We start from the raw sequence: 25169 nt of genomic DNA, 5'->3' as shown, positions 1-25169 counted from the left end.
GACTACCTTGTGGATCACCGGATGGCATGTCGAATTCTGTAGAGTGTGTTCCTCGGATGTTTACGTGACCTTGGCGTTTTACCAGGTAGGAATGCAGCCATTTTATTATCCATGAAGGAAAACCGTAGCGTTCGAGCTTTGTTATTGCTATGGTGTGTTGTTGTTTTTGTCAGGCTGAGAAGGAAACATCGGAGCACCTTCTATGTGAATGCCCTTGTCTTATGTCAAAAAGAACTAATCTACTCGGTAAATGAATTTTAGATCCTTCTGATTTACTTTCTTTAGGTTCCAATAAGGTTGTTAACTTCATTCGTGTTGTTCTTCCAAATTGGGAAAATGCTGATCAACAAGAAAGTGACACTACTGTAATCAATCAGAGTGATCTATCTTGATAAGCTACAGTAAATAGGGGACAAACCACAAAAGATCTAACAACTGGTCGCAGTGGCAGGGAACCGACAAAAAAAAATGGTGTGTTGTACTTTGTCGAAAGCCTCGGCAAAATCGATATATATTGAATCAACTTGCATTTTTTTATTTGTTGCGGTGTGCAATTCATTTACATAGCAAATAAGATTTGTCAGCGTTGATTTTTTCTTTACAAATCCGTGCTGGTATTCGATGAGTATCGGTTTAGCTGCTGAATATAGCCTTTCGTATATCAGAGACTCGAGGACTTTGAAAAAGCAGCACAAGATTGATATGGGCCGTTAGTTCTCTACACGGTGAGAGTTTCCAGATTTAAGGATTGGAGATACTGAAGCAGTTTTCCAGTGGCTGGGAAAAGCACAATCAGAAATCGATCTGTTGAAAATTATACGTAGCGGTACGGCAAGAGATGCTGCGATTTTTGATACCAACGACGATGGAATCCCATCAGGACCGGGCCCTTTCGACGGATCGAGCTTACTCAAAGCAATAAACACCTCCTCAATAGTGAAATCAGGCTGTGGCAGCCTAATGTTGTAGGTAGGCAAAGATTCGAATTCGTCACAGTTTAAGGTTTGCGGACTATACACACTGCTGAAAAATTCGGCAAACAAATCAGCTGACTCTAGCAGTTTCCGATGTGCGTTCCTGGAACGTGACAGATGAAGGAACAATGTTTGTGAGGCGGCGGCTATTGATATACTTCCAAAAAGTAGAGGGATCTTGCTTTATATCACGTTCAATATTCTGGATGTATCGTTCAAAGGTGGAATTGCGCAGAGCCGAATATTCGTTCTCTAGTCTCAATAGAAGTGCTTTATTAGTATCCGTTTTGCTTCGGAAGTAGCGTTTGCGAGCTTTTCGGACCAAATTGCAGTTTGTTCGCAGTTCGGAGTTCCACCAAGGAAGTTTATAAGGCTTACGGTGGGTGGATCGCGTAATACGCTCCAAAGCTGACTGTAGAAGGCAGATACCACATCATCGACATTCAGATCTTCAAAAACTGATTGCTAATCTGTCTCATCTAATAATTCAGCAACCCTTTCGATGTTGCAGTGCGGGAAGTCTAAATTTTGTCTGAGAGGGCTACCCGTGTCCATAGGCTCATCGGAACTATACTCAAGGAGTAAAATTGATGGAGGATGATGACGGTCAGTGTTTAAAATTGTTTTTGGTGGTTGTACGAGTTCAGCTTGGTCGGGTCTGTTTATAAAAATGATGTCAAGGACTCGGCCGTTAACGTTTACGAGGGAACACATCTGTGATAACCCGGAAGCTATTGTCGATTCGATCACAGCAAGTTCCTGTTCTGTGGAAGCGTTCACTGGCAAAAATCCATTAGCATCCTCGTCGTAGCTTCAATGCAAATTCGGTAGATTGTAATCCCCAGCTACAACAGCGAAGTCTTGACAGGTTGCAGTATTCAGGATATAGTCTAGAGCAGACATGTGCGATGCATAAAAAAGAAGTTTCGCTATTGGGCCTGAAGTAGTCACAAAAAAGTATACAGAACGATGTTGAAGCTTTATACGCACAATAACTTGTTCGAGGCTGTCGCAATCAGGTGCTGTTACGGATACCGCATCGATGCCGTGTCGGACCGCAATCAATACACCACCACCATGTCTAAGATGACTATTATTAGAATTTCTATCACTGCGGAAATGTTATGGGTTAAAGCTAACTCGGAGTTGGAAATGTTATCTTTCAGCCACGTCTCAGTTATCATCACAATGTCGTATTCGGCTGTCGCGAGGGCTAACAGGAACTCGTTGGTTTTAGTTCGCATGCCGCCAGCATTTTAAGGACTTGACGGAAACAAACAAATAAAGATTATCTCTATTCCACCACTGAAACTTGCGTTGAATCTTGCTAATCCATTCTTAAAAAGGTCTACATAATAAACAATTCATTCAAATCATGTGAATTTCTAATGTTGTTTTAAAGAAAAAACAACATTGGAAATTCACAAAACTAGTAAGGTAAATTTTCAAAAGTTTTTCCAAACACTTTCACCTGTCAGTGTAAACCTTCACCAAAACAATAACTTCAGTTTTGGGCTCCTTGGACTTGAAGTATTGCGGATCGTGAGAGATCCAGCCAGAGTCTCATTTTTCTTTCGAATGTAGCCCACACTCCCATTCCCAGAAGTAAATCCCAAAAGCATGTGCCAAGCCAAGCAAGGAGAATTCCATTCAGTCGTCCCCGAAATCCCACCAGAGCTTTTCTAGTGTTGCCTTCCATTGGCAACGACGACTTTTTACAACCAAGGAAAACTGGAATGCATTCCTTTGTGAGAGAAACCGAACACTGCGCCGGCCCTGGAAAGGAATGCAACTTTTGCCCGATGAGCAACCATCTGGTAAGCTCCGCCCATAAACTTCCATCAATGGACTGCGACTGCTGCATTCCCTCAACCAATCTGTCAGCAGTGCCAGTCAGTTGCTAACAAAGCAAGCGACCGACGACTGTGATGAATGATGGCAGCGGTAGGCAACAGTAGGCACTGAACAAAAACGTTGAAAACGGAATTTTCAGATGTTTACATTCTTGAGAAGAAAATGGCACAGGTCTAGTTCTAGTTAGAGTAACATTTTCTTCAGCTGAAGACAACTCGATTGTGGTGTTTATTAATATCACGTGCTTTTAATTTGAATTGTTGTTACATTTCGATTACCGATTCGCGGAAGCCACGCCCCTCTGTTTTTAGAGTGATAGAGACGGCAGATAACCACTGGAATGGTTATGAATAAATGACAAAGTGGAACGAAAGAGAGCGAACGGCGGCCTTCGTGCGTATGGGTGTGAGTCTGTATCGGTATCGATTCGGAGATCAGCTTCGCAGTTAACTTGGGCTGATCCGCAGCAAGTTGGTGTTTGTGTGTCGCACGGGCTTTTCTGATAGTCCACCCACCCTGAGCCTCCTCTTTCCGTTTGTTGGATTTTCGACTACCGTGTATTGTGTCGCTGTCTGTTGGATGCTGCGGCCCATCATCAGTACTGATACGAATCTCGAACGGAGTGCGGCGCTACGTACAGTTGTTTAGCCGGGGGAATTTGGTCCGGAGCATTCTCGTGTACTCGTGAGTGGGTTCAACTCGGTGTTATCCTACACGGATCTTCTGCACCGGACTCACCCACACTCTTGTCGCTCTAGCTCAAGCTCTAGCTAGGAGCTTCCATTTAGCAGCACCCGTCGCCAACCAGAAACGAGGCTCTCGGTGGACGAATCCAAACACTAAACCAAATCCCATCAGACCAGTGACGGGGCCGGATTCGATTTTGGGATCCTCCTGCCTAGATAGAGCGCCAGGCGTCACGGGACGTCCACTTTGTTGGAACCGTCGGGCCAAACGCCGCCACATCTCGGTGTTATCGTCCTCTACTATCGCAACTTTGGCCGTAATGAATTAAATTTGTTACCTACTCATTTAATTAATAAAGTGTCTAATTAATAAGCGTGAGAAGTGTGTGAGCTGGAGGCGCTGGCGTAGTTTTTTTTTCCTTTTTCGTTCAACTTTCCATTCGTCCCGGATTGTTGGAGGTCTGGTGATCCCTAAGGGAGAAAACGTGATTTCTCCTCCGAAGGAGGAAGAAAGTTGGAAAGATCTCACGTGAAAGTGAAACGCCGCGACGACGACTACTACTCAACCTGCAACTTACGACGACGAGGACGACGACGCGCGGTGCAAATTAGGCGCCCAGTCACAGTGATCATCTCGCCAATAAGCGTTTATGCATAATTAAACCCGTGTCGTGAAGCTCTAGCGTGCAAATTGGATATGCGTAATTGAAAGTGTATATACTTACTTACACACGAAGAAGACGACTCTGCTCGCTACTATTTGCTGTTGCTGCAGCTGGTCGATTGGCCCTGATGATTAAGTGATAGTTTTTTTTACTAATAGTGAGTAAACATGATGCGCGACAATTGTTTTGGCGACTAATTAGTCAAGGTGAAGTGAATTCGATACACAAACATGGTTGATCTGAGAAGAAAGCGAGAGTGATTTCGGATTTTGTTTTTGTCGTTGGTGGCGGCGGCGAAGCTTATCTAGCTTCTTGACGGAAATCTAAGACTAAAGAAATTCTGCAAAATTTGCAGTAAAACAAATTCAAACTGTCGGCCCTGTCGATAAGAAGCTTCTCAGCCAACATGCTGAACAATCTGGGTGCGGCTGGATTGGGAGGTAAGATAATGTTTAATTCACGTAAATCAATGAGATTGAAGACATTTCCAAGAATTTATTTTTTAACCCTTCAACATAACCTCCAGTTCAACATAAATTTCAATAGGCGTTGAAAACAAAAAGTCTCTCCTTATGAAAAACCGTTAAAATCTATCAAAAGTTGGGTAAAATTAGAATCCAACTTGTTCTAATGCAAAATCATCGCCCAAACTCGTCTGCGCTTCCATCGCCTATAAAACACATGATGTTGAATTTGTATTAATTTATCGAAGAACGAAAAACTTCAATTTGTGAGAGATGGTATTATATATGCAGATATAAGTGAATTAAGTGAATCATCAAATCAAAGTTTCTTGTTGTTCACTTATAACAATTTATTATGAACTCAATTTATCAAATTTAATTCTAATTATGTTTTTTTATCTCTGGATAATGGGGAATATTTTAAAATGTGAATTCCTAAATTTTTTTTTTTTGATAATACATAGATATCATTATGAACTTGAACTTCCCTCCGATGGATGGTTTCTTAACTTATACTATAATTTTGGCTATATTTGTAGCTCCGGAATTTAGAAAAACAGCATAACAATGAATAAAAGAATAGAGATTACGTTAACGAATGTTTATGAATATAAAAACTTGAAACTCATTACGCTCACGGTTCATAATGTTTTTATGAGAATAATTAAGTTTCAAGAAATTTAGTATTATTTTATCATTTAACGAGGCGAAGCTTAGTTAGGGTTGCATAGATGCTTAGAATGTTTTAAAATCTCCTTTGAACAAAGAATTCATTTTCTATATTCACAATTAGAATTTTTAATGTTGCTCGTTTTTTTTTATTTGAACGCATTAAAACATTTTAATTTGAATCCTTTTTTAACAATTTTAAAAGATGATTTGAAAAAAAAAGGGTCCGAATGAAGAAATTCCACCTTTGTTACGGAGTTTCAGTAGTTTTTCAATAATTGATGTATCAAAAACCACACGGTTTTTCGATGATTGCAATGAATTCAAATATCGAGATAAGTTACAAAAATTATCAAGCTAGCAATTTTATTTCTTTTAAATTTCCAGCCCTTGTAGGAAGAGGATACAATACCATCAGACAAAGTTTTTAATAGAAAGTACGATAAGGTTTTTTTACGAGAATTGATTTTGCTCAGTCTTTTCTCACATGTTTTCTATTTACAAGAGTTTTTGCCATAAGCTAATTTATTTTTCAAGGTTCTCGCAAATTAATTTGAGGAAATTGCTTGAGAAAAAATATTGCATATAAACGGCTGATTTGATACCGTGAAAAACGGTATGCGGTGGAAATAACTTTTTCTCTATAAATCCTACGTATAGAAAATCAAGATTAAACTTCAAGAGTAAACTTTTATTTAAAATTTTACCTGAATTGATGTAGATAAATTTGATTAAAAATTCAGGCTCAGTATGACATTTCATATTTGCATTTTTAATACAGATTTGATTCAGAACTCAGAATAGTAATCAAATTCATATGAGGCAAAGAGTTGAATTGCACTGATGAGTTTCCAAAAACGATCTTATTCAGTTATCACAACCTACATAACAAATTAAAAATTGAAATGAACAAAAAGGAGATTCACTTCATCCATATAAAAAATAATATTTAAAATACCTCTTTATAAATATTATTCAAAGTATGATAAAATTATCTTTACTCTAAAGGGTCGTTTTTGGAAACACAAGTGTATCAGGAACAAGAATTAGGAAAACTAGTTAGTTTAAAGAAAATTTAAATACGATTTCTACTTCATTATTAAATTTTTATCACAGCCTCAAAGATAGAAATTAGGTGTTTCCTAAGGAAAAATCTAGGAGCATAGGAGGTGTTGGAAAGCTCGATCGCACCACTCACCAAAATGGATCCTGATCTAAAACCTTTCCTCTACTAACACAACCCTTTGGATATTTGGATATTTAAATATAGATTCGCATACGTATAGACGGTTTCTATAGTTCTAGATATTGACTTACCTTTGTTACTGAGTTTTTCAAAATTAATATATGGAATATAAAGGGACAAAAGGTTGCTAATTGATCCTATGAAGTATCCTACTAACAATCCTTCCTTCATTCCTCATTGACTACTAGGACGTGGCCGGCGCCGGTATTGATCATTTTCGAAGGGAGAGCATGAGTTTTGTGCATTGTGAATGAACTGCTAATCCCAAGCACCATTCTTTTGGCCCTTGCACAAAACTGATGGCCTCGATCAATCACGGAGTAGCAACCATTGGCGAGGTAGAACTTGTTCTGCTTAGTCACGCCAGCGATCATGGAATTTTAAGTGCATAAGTTGAGCAAAGTCTAATCAAATATGCTATCTGAAGTTTTAAATGAATGACCATATCTAAGCACTTCAAGTTCAATGATTTAATTTAATGAGTAGTCAACTAAGCTAAGCTAAGCTAAGCTAGTCCTTTTACCATCTTTATGACATTCGCGACATTATATCAACGTTGCAGTTGGCGGTCAGTTTTTGAAATACTCATCCGGTACAACTGTGTTTGATGTTTACTCTTGGGCTCGAACTCACGGACATCGGCTCAAGAAGCAACTGAATTGCAAACTGAGCTGTATCACATGCTCAAAACAAATTCCTATGTTGGTTTTTTATGTTTTAAAGAAATGAAAACACAAGAAAACTTTCATCATTGTATAATTTGGACAATTGAATCTCAAAAGGTGATGTATAAGGCAATTTAATGAAGATCCTGGCAAAAAATAATGATGTATAGTCAATCTGAAGCAACTTAAATAATAATTCCCACATACCAAAGTTATTTACATTTAATTGGTTGAACGTGTTCCGAGAACGGTTAGATGAATAAGAATTTTACTATAATGCTAAGAACATTGAGGCTAAAGTTTGATTTTTTCTGTTGTAAGTCAGTGTATTTTGTAAATGTTTTCCAATAAAAACGCAGGACATTTTGAGGAAAAAGTGTGACATGTCCTGCTTTTTCGGAACGAGTGGCAATCCTACCTTAAACCCCAAAAACTCAGCAAAAGCTTTGTAGAGAGATGGCTTACAGGCGGTCTCCGCAAAACCAAATCATCACAAGTGCTGCACTTCCTTTCCCCTATCGACTACATGGAATTGACCGGCGTCGTTGTTGGTTCAAATTAGCCGCCGCCCGTGGCGTAGAGGACAGCCTTCAAGTTTTCTAAGCCAGAGGGTGTGAGATCGAATCCCGGTCACGGCATACATAGTACACTTTCGGTAGGTTGGTGGTTTTAGCATTTGCCAGCCATCATATCCTCGAAAGATGTACGCTTAGAGTTAAGAATAAGACTTCTCTTCGAGGAAACATCATGTTTCATTGAGATCCTGTATGTGTTTGTGTTCGTTTTTTATAAAAAAAAAATTAGAGATTGGGATTCTTGTTGCTTGTTCCCAACGCCTTTCAATTGGTTCATTGTCTAATCTTAATTATCTTGAAGGAATCACGGAATGCAATCATTATGCCATTGGCCATGCCAGCAACATCTCTTTATTTGGGACCGATCAGGACTGGGATAGAGGTACCTTAAGGGGGGGGGGGGGGGTAGGGTCTAACACTTTCAAAAAATCGATTTTTTTATTTTTTTATTTTCTTATTGTAAAACATTTCAAGAATGTTGTGTCAAATTTTCAAGTCAATTGAAGCAAAACTGTAGAAGTTATAGGCCTTTATCTCCTCCTATCTAATACTGCAAGAAAGCAAGAGCAGAAACTTCAAACGCGTTTTTCTCGAAAAAGTCCGTGGACATCGTCATTTGAAAACTACTTATCCGATTCCTTCAAATTTGGAACATATTTTCTACATATAAAATACCAGACCCCAACGTTTTGGTTTTTTGTTTTTTTTACTTTGGGGAGATTTTACAGGTGAAAAATTGCGGATTTTTTCGTGAAAAATCGTAGTTTTTACTTCAAACAGCCACAAAAATTTCATTAAAAAAATTTTGATTTAAATAAAAACGTTGGGGTCCAGAAAAACATCTATTAAAAATATCTTGCTCTGATTTTTTGACTTCAGATGATTCTGTGCTGAGATACAGTGTCCACCGCAAATCCTGTTTTCTAAAAGGCATCCTAGAAAGTGCTCCGTCACCGGCTCATTTTTCAATATTTTTCTACGAAAAAATTACTAAATGTTCTTTTAACAATGCTTTGTATAATGCAAAAAATTTGAATACATTTGTTTGAACGATAGCTCTAGAAAAAAATCGTGAAAATGGTGTTTTTTTTATACCCGTTAGACCCTACCCCCCCCTTAACTTATACAATGAGATATGGTTGGTCCGAAGCTTACTTGTGGTGAACTAAACGGTGGTCAACTTATTTAAAAAATAATAAGTTTCTTTTGAATGTTCGGAAAAATTGTAGAATGAAATTTGACTTTTGTAGAAGAATGGATTAAGTGAAGTTTACTAGTAGCATCAAAGTAAGTTAGTTTTGCATTTTGTGCTGCCTTAAAACAGCACTTCAAGTATTATGCTGATACCACACTATTCAAATGTAACTAGCATTTTATCAGCTTTACACAAAGCCATTTAAAGGCTACGTAGCTCTAAATCAAAGTAACAAACGCTTTACTTCCTAAGCATTAAATTGGCATCACACCAGCTATCTTTAATGCTTTTGAGTACTATATTAGCATTATACCAAAGCACATTAGCTCGGATCGATGTTAGAATATTGCAAGTTAAGAACACCGGTGACAAGTAATTTTATTCAAATAGTGCTTATTTTTTGCGATAATTATTAAAATTAACCGAATGAATGCTGCCAGTGCTGCTGTAGACTGCTGGTTTACTCCACCTTCAAAATCGACCTTTTATCTGGCTCTTCTTGCTATCTACTGCTAAGAGATATTGATATTGCATTGTTGAAATAACCTCACATAACTGTTGACTCACTTTCAATGATGACGAACACTAAATAAAATGTGATGTTGACCTTAATATTATTAAAATTATATAAGGCTATGATCATTTAGTATCCGGGCACTTTATTTCGGTGATAGCTACATTAATAGAGCTCGGATATGCAAAACTTTTGTAGTGTTGCGTTGGTTATGAAAAGGACTATCTTGCCAATTTTAATAGATTTTTAAGTTAACGTGTATTTGAGATATTTACGATGCAAAAAGACATGGTTAAAATAATTTTGCACAAATTTGCTCCTTTTACGCATTTTGCTCCTCGAAAATTCTCCATTGTTGACTTGAAAGCTCATGAACGGTTGGTTTTTTCTGATTTTGTTTTTCGAACCAAAATGGTTAAGAAGTATAAGGAGCCACTCTAGGATCCACACGAAGTTCAAACCAACAATTGGATTGCAACCCTTGATCTTATATATGGTATAAAGTCTATGGTTATTGGGGATAACTGAATGCAGACTCCTTCAATAATGCAATAAATCCATTTCCGGCAGCCAAAAAGTGTTTCTTGACTAGAAGACTAATAATGATCAGTTCCAAAGATCGCAATCTGTGCATCCGGTTTTTACGCAATATGACAGATGTGTTCTGATGAACAACAAAATTTATGTTTAAACCGGATTTACAGAAATCAAATTCTTCGAGATACCTACTCATGAAAAGGTTCCAACCAGATTCCAATTGCTTTTTCAGGTGAGTTTGTGTAAAATATCATGATTTTGCAAAGGTCTTGCTTCTGTGGTAAAAAAAAATAAATCAATACATGACTGAAAAAAGTGTGCAAAGATAAAACAGAGATTTTATGAAAAAGTTAGAAAATTTTTGTATTTTTACATTAATTGTCATATTAACACGTTCATTTCCTCCATAGCAAGTTTTTCGATCAAATGAATAGTTTTTAAAATTCACACGTTTGTAACTGCCCGGATACCAAATGATCATAGCCTTATTATCATTCGAAAGCGGCAAATTCATGCATGTTTGAATCAATCTCACATTCTGGCTTACTTTTCCTTCGATATTGAGGATGATCGAAAAAACATTTGAGCTTCAATCAAAAACGCCCGAACATTTTGTGTTTCCAAAATCGAACGGTTTATTTCAACTTTTTTTTTTGCTTACTTCAGCAAAAAAAATTACTATCATTTATATGATTTCTAGTCACTAATTCATTTTTGATATTTTTTTTTCTATTCTGTTTTTTTATGCATTGAGCACTTTTCTTGTTTTGTTGATAATATTTTTTACGTCATATTTGCTATTTTTATCATTTTCCATAATTTTAAATATATTTCTGGTCATATTTAGCCTTTTGTTTTTCACTCTATTTTGATAAGAGCCTACTTGGTTGAATGATTCAACTGAATCAAAGCAATCGAAAGATTCCGTTTAATTCAACCACGGTAAATGAAAAATTCAGACACCGGTATTTCGATAGCAACTTACTATCTTCTTCGGTGATCAATCTGAAACGGTTTTTGATTTCCGTTGAAAAATAACAGAGTTTCGTAGCTTTGAAATATGATTTTATTTTATTAACAAAAAAAATCTAACCGAATCTAACTTGAAAAGTAATTTTTTAAGAAATCTGAAAAAAATCATGTGTTTTTTAGTCATAAAAATTCTCTGTTGAGATGTTTATTATTTTTAAATCCATAATTGATCGCTGATGTGTGCTTCATTGAAAACAGAATTAATATTTCCATCATGAAGATGAAAATTAAGATTTCAGACTATGTATCGAAAATTAACAGAACAAAACAATAGATTTGAATTCATATTCAATAGGGATACATATACGAGAGTTCAAGAGTTAATTTCAAAATCAAAATCAAAATTTCAAATAAAAATCCTTATTTTGAATTCATATTTGAGAGAAAAAAAAACAAATGAAATTCAAATACAATATTGAGAACGAAAAGTACGATCAGAGCTGACGTAGTAATTGCATATCTTAATTTCAATTTTATCGTTAAAAAACATACACAAATCCATATATTAATTTTTATTTCATGGTTCAAAAACATACACAAATCGTTTCCATGAAATGTGTTGAAATTTTGAAAATGATTTATGAATTACAATTTTTAATTTAGAATAAAATACTCATCAGTTAAAAAACAGAAAATCTTGTCAAATCGTTCTTCAAAATATGACAAAGCTACATTTGAAAAAATAAAATCAGAATGGAGATTAAATGTTGAGAACACCCAATCTGTATTCATAAAAAAAAATCAGACTAGGAATAATTTTAATGAGTTAAGGCCCTTAAACAAAGATCTCGAGTACTCGAAACTCAGAAAAACCGTATGCAACTAAAGAAACAACACAAGGTTTGAAAATTTCAATGAATAGATTATATATTGGAAAATCTGCAAGAATAAAACATAAAAACCAGAAAAGATTCAAACTTTGAGAATAACGCAATGAAATTTGCATTCAAACTTTGAGAATATTTTTATTATGAAAATAATTAGAGAAACGTTCATTACAAAATTATATGCAAAATTAACGATATTTACATTAGTAGAGGATAATTTTAAAATAAAATAAACTCGAAATCAATAGTATAAGTATAGTATAAGTCCGCCTTCACGTAGGTCTCATCGTCCATCAGAATACATCCGTCGAACTTGGTCAGCACTTGGTCGTACAGCTTTCGAGCACGGATTCTGGCCACATTGTTCTGCTTCAGCGTCCGATTTGGCTGTTTGCTGGCTCGGAATGACCTTATTCCTTCCCGGAGACGAATTCGTCGCACCGTACTGTGAGCGGCTTGGAACTTATTGGCCAAATCGCGGTCTGAAAGATTGGGATTCCTCTTGACGGCCTTGATGACTTTCCCACGCAGTTTCCGGTCGACAGTTCCACTCCGACGCTTCGAATGCGGCTTCCGAGCCGTCGTCAATGTTTCCTTGTACTGTTTGATAACACGCCATACGGTATTTCTGGGCATTTTAAGCTGTTTAGCTAGCTTCGATGCCGACAACAATGGATTTTCAAGAAAACTGTGCACAATTCGATCTCTCCGTTCGGCTTCCATGGCGGTTGTTTACAAAATGCTATCGTTTGGTGTTATTTATGACATAAATACATGGTGAAAGGTAATGAATTTCCCGACACGTGGGTGAAAAAAGTTTCCAAATCCGTCCACTAGGAGCGCCACAATGAGCAAAAAAATTTGTTCCAATATTAAATGAAGCAGACTTTAAATCTGCTGTTAGTTAGATCAGTTTTAATTCAAATTTAAAATTTATGTGATATTTTAATGGCTCTTTAACTTATATTAGAATGAAACTAATCGAAATATTATTTTATGGCGCCCCCTTAGCAATCCTTCGAATGGCATGCATATTTTTAATCCGGAGCTGGTTGAAAGTTAATGTTCTGTGTTCCACTTCTACTTTTTCATATAAAGTTGAGCAAATGCTTTCAAATTTTGCCATTTTAAAGTTCGGGCTGAAAAGAAACTATCGAAGCAATTGCCATTTTCTTATTCATATCATCTAATGTTGAAATTAATTTCAGTGAAATTTGGAATTCGTTGCTCAGCTTTGTCGATGCTAGTAAGCAAATGTAGGCCAATTACAACTTGTCATTAAGACTAAGCATACAAGCGATTAAGTTCAACTTCTTTTTAAAAAAATGCATAATTTTCGATTATAATGTTGCATTTTGGAGATCTGCAAAACGTTTCGTTTTTCGTATTCAAATTACAATATTATTGTAAGTGATTTAGTGTTGAAAACGAACAAGAAGTTTGACAATTTGAATAACAAAAACATTTATAGAAAATGACTTAGGCAAAACTTACGAATCCTTTGAGATAGACTAATGTTGCCTGAGACAAAAATGTGCTCATTTTGATTTAAAAAAGTGCTTGCAAATACAGCTCACTGCTCATGTATAAACTCATTTAACAAAGTAAGTATCAAACAACTGTTTTAGACAAACTCTAACATATTGAAAAAAAAACATAGCGCGCTTACTAATTGTTTTTATGTTTGGTGTTTTAACAATATTGCTTGGAAAACTATTGCCTAACTCGTTGTAGAAAACAACTTAACTTTATCTTTTCAATTAAATAAGGTGGCACTGTATATTTCTCTACTGTATTTTAGGTGGAATAATATTTAAATTTTCAAATCAAAACATTAGATACAACTCTTTCTGTTGTCTGTTTTCTAGACTTAAATAGAGCTGAGAATGTAAACATAAAATTGTGATGTCTGTTTTCTGGGTCACTGTCATTTGTGAAACAACTCCAATAAATTAAGTTCAAGGTATTTTATTGAAAAATATGATAAATAATTTCGTAAACTCAAACAGTTGATAGAACGAACGTCAAATTGTAGAAAATGAGAATATTCTAGAGTTTGTATTCATTTTTTTTTTATTTCAAAATCTCGATATTTTGATTTAGTCCTACTATATAGATTGTTTGCTAGTTTGTGGTATGCAAGCTTTTGACCAATTTGTTTCGATTAATTATTTATTCTTTTTTTATTATACACCCATGACCCCCCCACCCCTCACACGTGATGTTTCAATTCTAAGTGACAAAATAGTGATTTCAAATTTGTTGCGGCCTTATTTGAGCGATGGGCATATTTTGAGAAACTTGCCTTTATTTTTACTCATCTCATTATTTTGATTCTTCTATAAAGGTTCAAACACAACTTTTGGACCAAAGGAAAACACTAACTTTGATCACCATTCCAAAAATCTTGTTTTATTGAACAAGCTTTGAGCAGAAACACCAAATTTGCTTTCAGATTTGCAAGAAAAAATACTCTTAGTTATCAAATTCATCATTGAAAACAATGTTGACTTTAAAGCGTCAACAGATTCATATTGAAAAGGGATACTTATAGCAAAATTGTCTTCCGTTTGCATTCAACGAAATGATAATGAGACGTTGTCTTCGTCTGATTATTGCTCTAGTCCACCATCCTACCAACGTGGAAAAACGTGCGCAGATTATTTTCAATTATATGGGGCTGCAATCAAATTATCATAATTTTAATTGTTATCGCTCAATTACAGTGTCATTAATTATCATTTAATAAATGCAAATTTACACACCCGACTCGGTGCTGGTTGTTGGCAGCGGATTTTGTGCATAGATATTCTTTTTCGCTGGAACGCTTGAATGGTCCCAGCCTTTCGATGGGTCCAGATGATGCCGGAAGGGGGGTTTGAAACTATTTAGCGTCACAATAATTATGCAGGCTTTTTCACGGGAACACCATCAAGCACAAACACAGGAACAAAAACAAACTGGCTTACCAAGTCATTCATGTAAAAGCGTGCGTTGCCGAATTATTGTATGAATTACATTCCCCACATTTAAGCCTGACGTATGTCGGGCTTTAAGCTCCTGCTATGGATGAATAAGCATATAAATTCGCTGATGCAACGACACGTTAAGCGTTGCTGTTGAACTGCGGCCGATTAAAGGCGTGAAATTTATGATAATTTGAAAATAGTTATCCCACAGCATCCACTTTTAGGATGATAGGTCTTCGGGTTTTTTGATGCAGGAGGTTCCAAATAAGTGTATGAAGGTAAAAAATTTCGAAAATGTTTTTTTTCATTTTTTTTTTCATTGGTTTAATTCTTCAAAAAAGATTTATATTAAATTTTACGCTCACAGAGCTTCTATACATTAGATAAGAAGCACTGCACCAAATTTCTTTTCATAAAACTCAGTGTAAAATCGTTTACCAGTATGGCGGGCTATAAAATCGCGTTTGATTTATGGAAACCATGTCGTGCGTACTGTGGACTTTTGCTGAAACTGTCGGCAGATAGCTTACCGGCTCCGATCGGAAACTTGCAGCGTAGATTGCCAAATGAATTGGCAAATTTGTTCACATTTGCATTTGGATACTATGCATAGCAAAGTAATGGCGGCACTTTGGGGTTTCATCGTTTCGGCTCAGCTAATATTGATTTTTCTTCCTGTTAAGATCAAATAGCATGCTATTTTTGAGACATTGTGCCGAAAAATATACTAAAAAAATGCATAATTTGTCCAATAACTAATTACTGGTCTTAAGCTTTTTTTTTATCTAGGGGCAATTGATTAAAAGATACACATTACATAACAACGAATAAAACATAGACTATTTTTAATGAAACATAACATAACATTACATTTTTATGTACACATTGACACTTCCGGCAGATAGTTATTTACAATTGGCATCAGAATAAATGAAAATACACAGGTAATAATTAATATCAATATGCAAAAATAAAAATAAAAATCTTCAATGCTACAAAAAACTGCCTATAAACTCAAGAACATGAAACAAATTCTGAAATTTGGAAGAAAAGAAATAGGTACGTCAAACATCAATATCATTTTGAAAGTCAGAAGATATAATTAAGAAATGGTTAAATTTCATAAAATGTTGCTAACAGCTCACAGGTTACTGACATTTAAAATCAAGAATGAAAAAATAAACAAAGGTCATTAAAAGAAATAAAACGTCATTGGATCATTTTTATGGCATTTGCGACTTTATATCAACGTTGCAATCGCCAGATAACTATTGAAATCTCTTGATTTATTGTAACTTATTTGTTGAAATAACCGAAATGACAAAGTTAAATAAACCATGCACCGCACACAGGAGTATATAAAACAAAAAAATGGCCAAAAGTGTTTTTTTTATGTTTATACTCAGTCATACCTACGTTTTAATATCTTAGAAAAAATACTAAAGTTTATTAAAACAATTTTCTGCCAGTTCTATCACCTAGCAGTTATTTTAAGCTTTCTGATGAAACTGTTGATATCAGTATCAAATCCGTTTGATACTTCAAATATTATTTTCCAACTTGAATAATATAAATATTATTTTCCAACTTGAATAATATAAATATCATATAAATATCATTGTAATGAAAATCCTCTTATTTTCTTACAACTTTATTACACTGATTTCCTCTTAAATTCTCATCATCTAATTTTTGTAGATTTTTTTTATTTACCAAAGGTTGGCTTGCTTCAAAAAGACTCTGCAGTTCAACCGCTTTGTCAGTTGCCTCAAAACTGTTTTGATTATTATGAAGCTGGCTGCTGCCTTTAGTTCATTAGTGCAGCATAGCCTAAACCATTCATAGGCACGATTTCGTTGAGCTCCTGTTTTTGCTTCGCGATTTTTTGTCTATCTGGAGCAAATTGTGAAAATTCAATGACACTTTTCTCTAAAAAAAATAAACTTTGCTTCTATAGAGCTAGTTATCAAATCTATAGAGATAGTTGTTAGATTTTTAATCCAAAATCCACATACCGTCACATGCTGGGGGCTTGAGATATAGTTCAGTTGGCAAGACAATAGCTTCCTGAGCCGATGTTCGTGAGTTCGAGCTCATGAGTAAACATCGAACAGAGTTGTACCGGATAAGAATGTCACAATTTTGGTAAAACATCTAAAATCGAAACAAAAAAGTAGCAAGCTGTTATATCTCCCCCTTCCTCTAAATGCTTTACGTAATATTCTAATGGTATCATACTACTTGATATTTTAAAAAGATGAGCTCTGAAAAATGAACGTTCATTCTGCAATCAAAAATTTTAAAATTAATTTAAATGAATACTCGATCTTAGGCCCGTAACTAAAAATCCAAGAGTTTTATTTATTACAATTTAAAATAAATGTATATGACTCATGGTTCCCACAGAACCGGGAAAACTGGAAAATTGAAAATAAAACCGGGAAAAAACCTAGAAAATTTACTAAAGAAAACCGAAATTCAGTTTTGGTTCCTAAATCAGGGATTCAACCCATAATTCATAATTAGGAGTTATAATTTGAATTTTCAAGTCGGAATTCAACAGTTCAAAAAAGGTATTAGAAGATTATCATAAGAATTTAAATTTATAAACTACTCTAATGGGCCACTCATTTTAATGGTTGTGCTAAACGTAAAAACTTATGCTACACAAATAACACACGACGTATTACAGGACACGACACTTAACGTTTTTACTAACGGAAAAAGGAATTAAATTTACCTTTTTTGTCGACCGGTTTCGGGCTCGATGTTGCCCATCTACAGGACGATGTCCGACTGACTAGATGAAGGAAAAACACTAATACATGTTCATACTATCCAATAGTATTCGTCGAAGGGTGGTCGGGTTGTTGAAAACTTGGTTTGAGCAGGTTGAAAAGCGGTGATATGATTGGAGCGTCATCCTCGTTCATAAGTGGCCTTTCCGATGTAGTGATATACATGGATTCCCATGCGTTTAAATGTGACGCTTTGCGTACACATTTTTTGAACTTAACCTTTCCCCAATCTATGTGATGATTAAGTTCTGACGCGTGGGCTGCTACACTTGATTCGTTGCTCCTGCTGTTATCTACTGCGTTTTTGTGCTCTTTGATTCTGGTTCTGAATTTCCGTCTGGTTTGCCCAATATAGACGGCCGGGCAGTTTTGACATGGAATCTCATAAATTCCAGATCTCTCTTCCGGTGGCACTTTGTCTTTTAGAGCAACCAGTCGATCTTTCAAAGTGTTTGAACTTTTGTAAGCCACTTTCAGACCATGTTTAGAGAGAATCTTACAGATACTATTTGTCAATGGTGGGTGGTACGGCAGGCTGACTCTTTGGGATTCATCTCTTTCTGGTTTGAATGTGGTTGCGTTGCTACGGAGCTTTTTTCTTTCGTGTTTTCGGAGGATTTTGCTGACGAATTCTTGATCGTATCCGTTTAATTCACCAGCCTGCAAGATTTTTTGCTTTTCTAGTTCGAATTCATGGCTCTCCATCGGTATGTTGTACAGACGGTGGGCCATCGAATGAAAGGCAGCTTGCTTTTGCGCTCCAAAATGGTTTGAATCAACCGTAATATAGCGATCTGTTGACGTGGGTTTACGATAAATTCCGAATTTCACCGTGTTATCTTCTTTTCTAGAAATTAACAGGTCGAGGAATGGAAGTTTCCCATCAACTTCTTTTTCGACGGTAAATTTAATCGAACTATGCTGGTTGTTCAAAACCTCAAGCGTTTGCGGGAGATACCGTTCCTTTACGGTGGCGAAGATATCATCAACATAACGCCACCAAACACGAGGGAAAAGTTTCTCCCGTTTTTCGAGATCTGTTTCGAAGTCACTCATGAAGAGTTCAGCCAGTAGGGGGGATAATTTACTTCCCATGCTGAGGCCGAAGGTTTGCTTGTAGAATTTACCCCGAAACAAGAAGTAATTTTGATTCATACAAACCTCGGCTATGGTGACGTACGCTGCTATTTGGTTTGGGGGTGCGCGGCGTCGCTCCAGGTGTCTGCGAAGGCTGCGTAAGGCGTCAGAAATAGGGACGCTGGGAAAAAGTGCGGAGACATCAAACGAGACTAAGATCTCTCCTCGACGCACTTTGAAATCCTTCAAATTTTCCACTAGGTCAACCGAGTTGAGGACACTTTTGCCGTGCTTAACTGGATATTTCCGCATTTCTTCTACCAACCACGCTGCCATTTTTTCGGTTGGTGTGCAGATGTTTGAAGAAATGGGCCTCATTGCGATTGGGTTCTTATGAATTTTTGGGAGGCAATACAATGAGGCTACTTTTGGGTTCGGGACGAGGAATTTTCTTTCGAGTTTTATTTCACCCATTAAGTCAGCCACTTTTTGCCTTGTGCTGTTTGCTTCCTCGATCATATTATTGAGAGGGTCTTTTGGCTTACCGTTTTTGTAACTGCATTCCTCATACGGGCCCGTCGAAATCATGTCCTGAACCTTGTTGTCGTAGTCTTGCCTGTCCAAAATCACTACAGCATTACCCTTATCCGCTCGCGTGAAAATCACTTCGTGTTTTTTCAACTTGGCTATAACTTTTTCAGGGCCCGCTATTTCAGATTTCGAACGGGGCTTTGTCCGGGCGGTTTTCAAAATAACATTTCCAATATCGTGGCGCAAAGCAGATTTGGAAGGAAAATTCCGAAACTGTATAATGCTTTCGATGTTGTTGACTATATCAGCAACCGGAGGGATCTCGGGAGCCACGGCGAAATTCAAACCTTTATTTAACAAGGCGTTTTCATTTGCAGTCAAAGCAACCGAAGACAAATTGACTACAAAATTTTCAATGGGCTGAGGTGCCCTTTGATTTTTCTTTACCGGCTGAGCTTGTGCGAGCGACGCTAATTTTTTGCGATGCTTTTGTTTTGTGCTGATCACTCGCTTGCACAGATTGCCGTTTATTGCACTAAGCACTGTCTGCCAACACAACTTTTTCTTTGCCGCGCATTTCAGGACAATACACTCGGAAGCTGTGTGGTAATCTTCTTGTTTCAACAGCTTCAAATGAAGCGCGTACAACTGCTTTCTAATTTCTAGAAAAGAAGATAACACGGTGAAATTCGGAATTTATCGTAAACCCACGTCAACAGATCGCTATATTACGGTTGATTCAAACCATTTTGGAGCGCAAAAGCAAGCTGCCTTTCATTCGATGGCCCACCGTCTGTACAACATACCGATGGAGAGCCATGAATTCGAACTAGAAAAGCAAAAAATCTTGCAGGCTGGTGAATTAAACGGATACGATCAAGAATTCGTCAGCAAAATCCTCCGAAAACACGAAAGAAAAAAGCTCCGTAGCAACGCAACCACATTCAAACCAGAAAGAGATGAATCCCAAAGAGTCAGCCTGCCGTACCACCCACCATTGACAAATAGTATCTGTAAGATTCTCTCTAAACATGGTCTGAAAGTGGCTTACAAAAGTTCAAACACTTTGAAAGATCGACTGGTTGCTCTAAAAGACAAAGTGCCACCGGAAGAGAGATCTGGAATTTATGAGATTCCATGTCAAAACTGCCCGGCCGTCTATATTGGGCAAACCAGACGGAAATTCAGAACCAGAATCAAAGAGCACAAAAACGCAGTAGATAACAGCAGGAGCAACGAATCAAGTGTAGCAGCCCACGCGTCAGAACTTAATCATCACATAGATTGGGGAAAGGTTAAGTTCAAAAAATGTGTACGCAAAGCGTCACATTTAAACGCATGGGAATCCATGTATATCACTACATCGGAAAGGCCACTTATGAACGAGGATGACGCTCCAATCATATCACCGCTTTTCAACCTGCTCAAACCAAGTTTTCAACAACCCGACCACCCTTCGACGAATACTATTGGATAGTATGAACATGTATTAGTGTTTTTCCTTCATCTAGTCAGTCGGACATCGTCCTGTAGATGGGCAACATCGAGCCCGAAACCGGTCGACAAAAAAGGTAAATTTAATTCCTTTTTCCGTTAGTAAAAACGTTAAGTGTCGTGTCCTGTAATACGTCGTGTGTTATTTGTGTACTCTAATGGGGCTTGTGATATAGCTCAGTTGGCATGTCTGTTGTCTCCTGAGCAGATGCCCGTGAGTTCGAGCCCAAGAGAAAACATCGAACACAGTTGTACCGGATTAGTTCTTCAATAACGATCCGCCAACTGCAACGTTAATAAAGTCGCAAATGCCATAAAGATGTTAAAACGACTATAATCGAAACAAAAAAAAAACAAACTACTCTAATCATTATGTCAGTCAACACACTTTGTTTAAAATTATTCCAACTTTGCGGAAAAAAATCACAAAATGCAAGTAACTTCTCAAAATTTTAAACATAGTTTTGACAGTAACTAACATGGAAATATCTAAAATAATGTAGGAAATTGAGGCGTCCTTTATATCACAGTCTGGTGAAATATGCGAATTTAAGGATATTTTGTGATATTTTTTGATCACAATAAATCAAATATTGCTTTCAAATCATAAGTCAAATAAATCCGCAGTCTCGAACAAAGATGTTTATGGAGTCTTAATCTTCACATTTGAAAACTCATAAATGTTCTTAAATGATGTCAGAAATAGTTACATTTTTTTCTATTAAATTTTTAAAACTTGAGAATTTTTTTCTCAACCATTGTTTTTTAGAAACTTAAATAGCTATAGGTTACAAATAAATCATCTATGAAATGAAGAAAAATAAATAGATTCGAAATCAGTTTTTGTTTTTTAAAGAGGATTGTTGGTTTATTAGTCATCAATGATTAATTTTTCTCAAAACTAAGAAATTTTTAAATTCAAAACCCAAATCACACTTCAAATTACAAAATATATTATAACTTTATCATTAACCGGAACAGTTATTTTTCATAATTTAGCCCCTAGAAACTGACTCAAAAAAAATATTTCTTGAACAATGAACTGTTACTTTTTTCACTGAAATCCATCCACATTTTTCTGCATAACTAAGCTGACCCTCTACTGAAAAAAATATGAGAACGTTGAGAATAATTTTTTTCAATGGAAATATTTTATTGACATCGAACTATGATAGTTAAGCAACAAAAATAAATCTTTTTTTCAATCATTTTAATTGTTTAAATAATGTACGAAATCTGTTTTTTTAATTACATAAATATAGTTTGCAGTGATCCCTAAGTACTAGGACGTGGCCGGCGTCGTTATTGATCATTGTAAAAGGGAGAGCATCAGTTTTGTGCATTGAGAATGAATTGTTAATCCCAAGCACCATTCTTTTGGACTTTGTGCAAAATGATGGCTTCGGTCAATCACGGAGTAGCAACCATTGGCGATGTGGAACAAAATGATGATCGATCTACACAGTTTTTTTGTCCAAAAGAGAAAAAAAATATAATGTTTGAAAAATGATGTTGGAGAAGCATTTAGGCTCCAATGATTTAAGGTGGATATGAGTAGTCAAACAAGCTAAATCTCATAAATATAGTATATTAACATAACAGTAATGAATCATGCTAAAAATATTGTTGTTAAAAAGTTCGAGACCATATATGGGGTCGTATGTAGTAGATGATTTAGAAAAGTTTTCTTTAAATCTTTTATGACTCTTACAGAAAATTACATTTTTTTTTTAAATTTCTTTCAAAATTTGTAATTTAAATTATAATCAAAGTTTTATCTTGAACTCAAAATTCATGGTTTCAAAATAATAAATTTAGGTATCAAATTTTGATTTCCTTTTGCATTTGTTTACAACATCCATTTCGATTTTGAAATGCCTTAGTTTGAAACAACAAAAATACAGTGGCCCACTATCAGTTGGTGAATCTGAATTGAATATAAATATTATTAATTTTTCTAAATCTCAAACTTAAATTGTAAAATAAACCCCACAACTGTTAAATAAAGAGTATTTATGTTTGTTGTCCACATATTTTTTTTAACTTTTGAAGTCAGATTTCATAATACAGATTCCCAAGTTCTGCAATTAGATGGAAAACACATTTTGGTGAATGGTTTTTAATAAGTTATTTATTACAACAAGTTGCAAAAATTGATTTCTTTAGCACAAGTCGTAAATTTATCCAACGGGGCTTGCCGAGTTTCAAGACCGTTTTGCCCGTATTTTGAAATAAGGGGCAATCATAAAAATTCCTTTGTGAATCTGTGAGATAATTTTTTAGCAAAAATTCATATAACACTTGAAAATGCATTTATTAATGAATGTAAAACGTCTGAAAACAACTTTTCAACTGAATCAACTGTGACGAGGGAGTTACATGCTTGAACACCCTCAGATCAATTGTTGAATATTCTCAGAAACGTGGATTTTGTGAGCTGTAATTAAACACTCTCAGAAGTTACAGTCATACCAAGTATGTTCTGTCAAGTGATTTTTGAGATAGCGTCCAATGAAAAAAAAATTTCGACTTTTATTTTTGGGCATCTCATGGCCATCTTTAATGCACACTTTAAACCACCCTTTTTCAAATGAAGGAAATTTTTGATTACGATTTCTGTTTCCTGAAGCTTGAATTTCAAAATTACTCCAAACTTTGAGTTTGTTTGAAGTTATAATAAATTAAACCGATTGTCCTCCTTCTGCACAAAAACAACATGTTTAATTTTTTCTATCTTTCCACCACCGTTTTTGCATAATGTCACGATTCCAGATCCAACTTGAAGAGTTCACACTTTTTGGGACCTATTGAAGTGCTTTTCAGAGAAAACGATCGCATTTGGAGGCAGCCTTCTTTGTATTTTGATCCATTAATCGTGTCGATCGTTTTGGAAGACTGCATTAATTGCAGTTTCCACAGATCGTTAACCTCCTCAAGTACTAGACATTAAATTTTTCTTTTTTTTCTCCTTGTTCATCTCTGGAAAGTACAGGCGAAACTTGTTAACTAAAAGTTTATGGTTGGAATTTTACCACGTAACCGCTAAAGGGTTTGTTTTACAGTCCATTGCGAAGTTTTACAAAATATCTCCCCACATTCAGTCGAAATATTTTGCGCACGATTTGACCACCGTTTTTTTTTTACCTTACTTGAAGAAATGAAGTAAGACCTATTTATAAGTCAGCTAGACGAAAAAGTCAGAAAAATTCGCCTTTTTTGTCACTTCATCTATTCGTATTTTCCGATTAAGCTTGAAAACACCCTCACATTACTCTCTTTTAATGGAATCAATCATCTTCACTGCTATTCAAATTTTAGCTCACTATTAGATCCTTTAGGACGATTTAACCTGTAAATTTTTGTCAAATAGTTGATATCCGTATTTTTCTGGAGTTTTCTTGATTCTGTCAAAAAAAAATTGTCAATGATCTTCAGTATGAGACGCTATCTCAAAAAGTACTCGACAAATTGTAACAAAATTTTGTACACATTACATTACAAGGTAACTTCACTGAAAATTTTATCAGTTTCCATCTATGCATTCAAAAGTTATTCACTAAACAAAGCGTTGCATTTTTTTTTTCGAATGTTCTCCTTATTCAATTTAAACAAAGATTTTGATAACTTAGAACTATTTCAAATATTTCAATATGTAAAAAATTTCAACCAATCCAATGCCTTCGCTTCTTTACCAAGGTTCAACATTTCGTTCTCACGAAGAAAAAAATCAGCTTTAAGAAATTTACCGAATTCATGCGAAAAATCGCATCCATTCGCATCGCTACTGATGTTGTGGTTGAAGAAGCGTTGAAATCACGCTCTTTTCGACAAAAACAACACCACACATACCAAGCAGAGGCAAATGGAAGCGAGCCTTCGGAAACGGTCCATGGTTCTTTGAGCTGGGCAACTTACCATAACTCCCCAAGGGAGGATATCGTATAAAGGACAAACCCAGCCCAGTCTCGCCGATCGATACTGATAATTTATTCATTTTTATTAGAAAACTTTCGTCGAGCGCGAGAGCCGGGTGGAAAATTTTGAACCATGTGGTTGGATGCTTTTTTGTGGGCTGATGAGAGGATAATTTTGAAGAAATTTTTGAACGGATTATCGATTCAACATAATATTATGAAGTAAAAAAGTTGGTGAACTGAAAATTAATCTTTGTTTCCAAATCAATATGTTGAAAATTGTTACGATAAGCAAACAATTGTAAAAACAAAATCAAGGAGTTTGGCTCCTTAAAACCTAAAGGTACGAGCCGTTTCAAATAAAGATCTACAAAAAAAAAAATATGTTGAAAAATCTAGTAAACTTTGATTTTTTTTTTTAATTTACAAATGTTGGAGTGTTATATGATTAGAGAATATTTGTATGTATGTATTTTTGGGAAT

The 25169-nt window shown here is 35.7% G+C and overlaps 1 protein-coding gene across 6 annotated transcripts in view; it reads left to right on the top strand.

Annotated features, from left to right (window-relative positions):
* Positions 1-2996: 2996 nt before the first annotated feature.
* The window catches only part of LOC129753518 (homeobox protein orthopedia), a 165449-nt gene continuing 143276 nt past the window's right edge, over positions 2997-25169 (top strand). For 2 of the 6 annotated variants that reach the window (XM_055749337.1, XM_055749336.1), the window contains exon 1: positions 2997-4619. In XM_055749337.1, coding sequence (XP_055605312.1) covers positions 4586-4619 — 34 coding nt within the window. In that variant the 5' untranslated portion in view covers positions 2997-4585. The remainder of the gene's footprint in view (positions 4620-25169) is intronic. The other 4 variants (XM_055749335.1, XM_055749341.1, XM_055749340.1 and 1 more) reach the window with 4 other exon arrangements.

This window comes from Uranotaenia lowii, chromosome 3, assembly GCF_029784155.1.
Source record: "Uranotaenia lowii strain MFRU-FL chromosome 3, ASM2978415v1, whole genome shotgun sequence".
Taxonomy (NCBI): domain Eukaryota; kingdom Metazoa; phylum Arthropoda; class Insecta; order Diptera; family Culicidae; genus Uranotaenia; species Uranotaenia lowii.
This window is presented reverse-complemented; position numbering and strand designations above follow the sequence as displayed.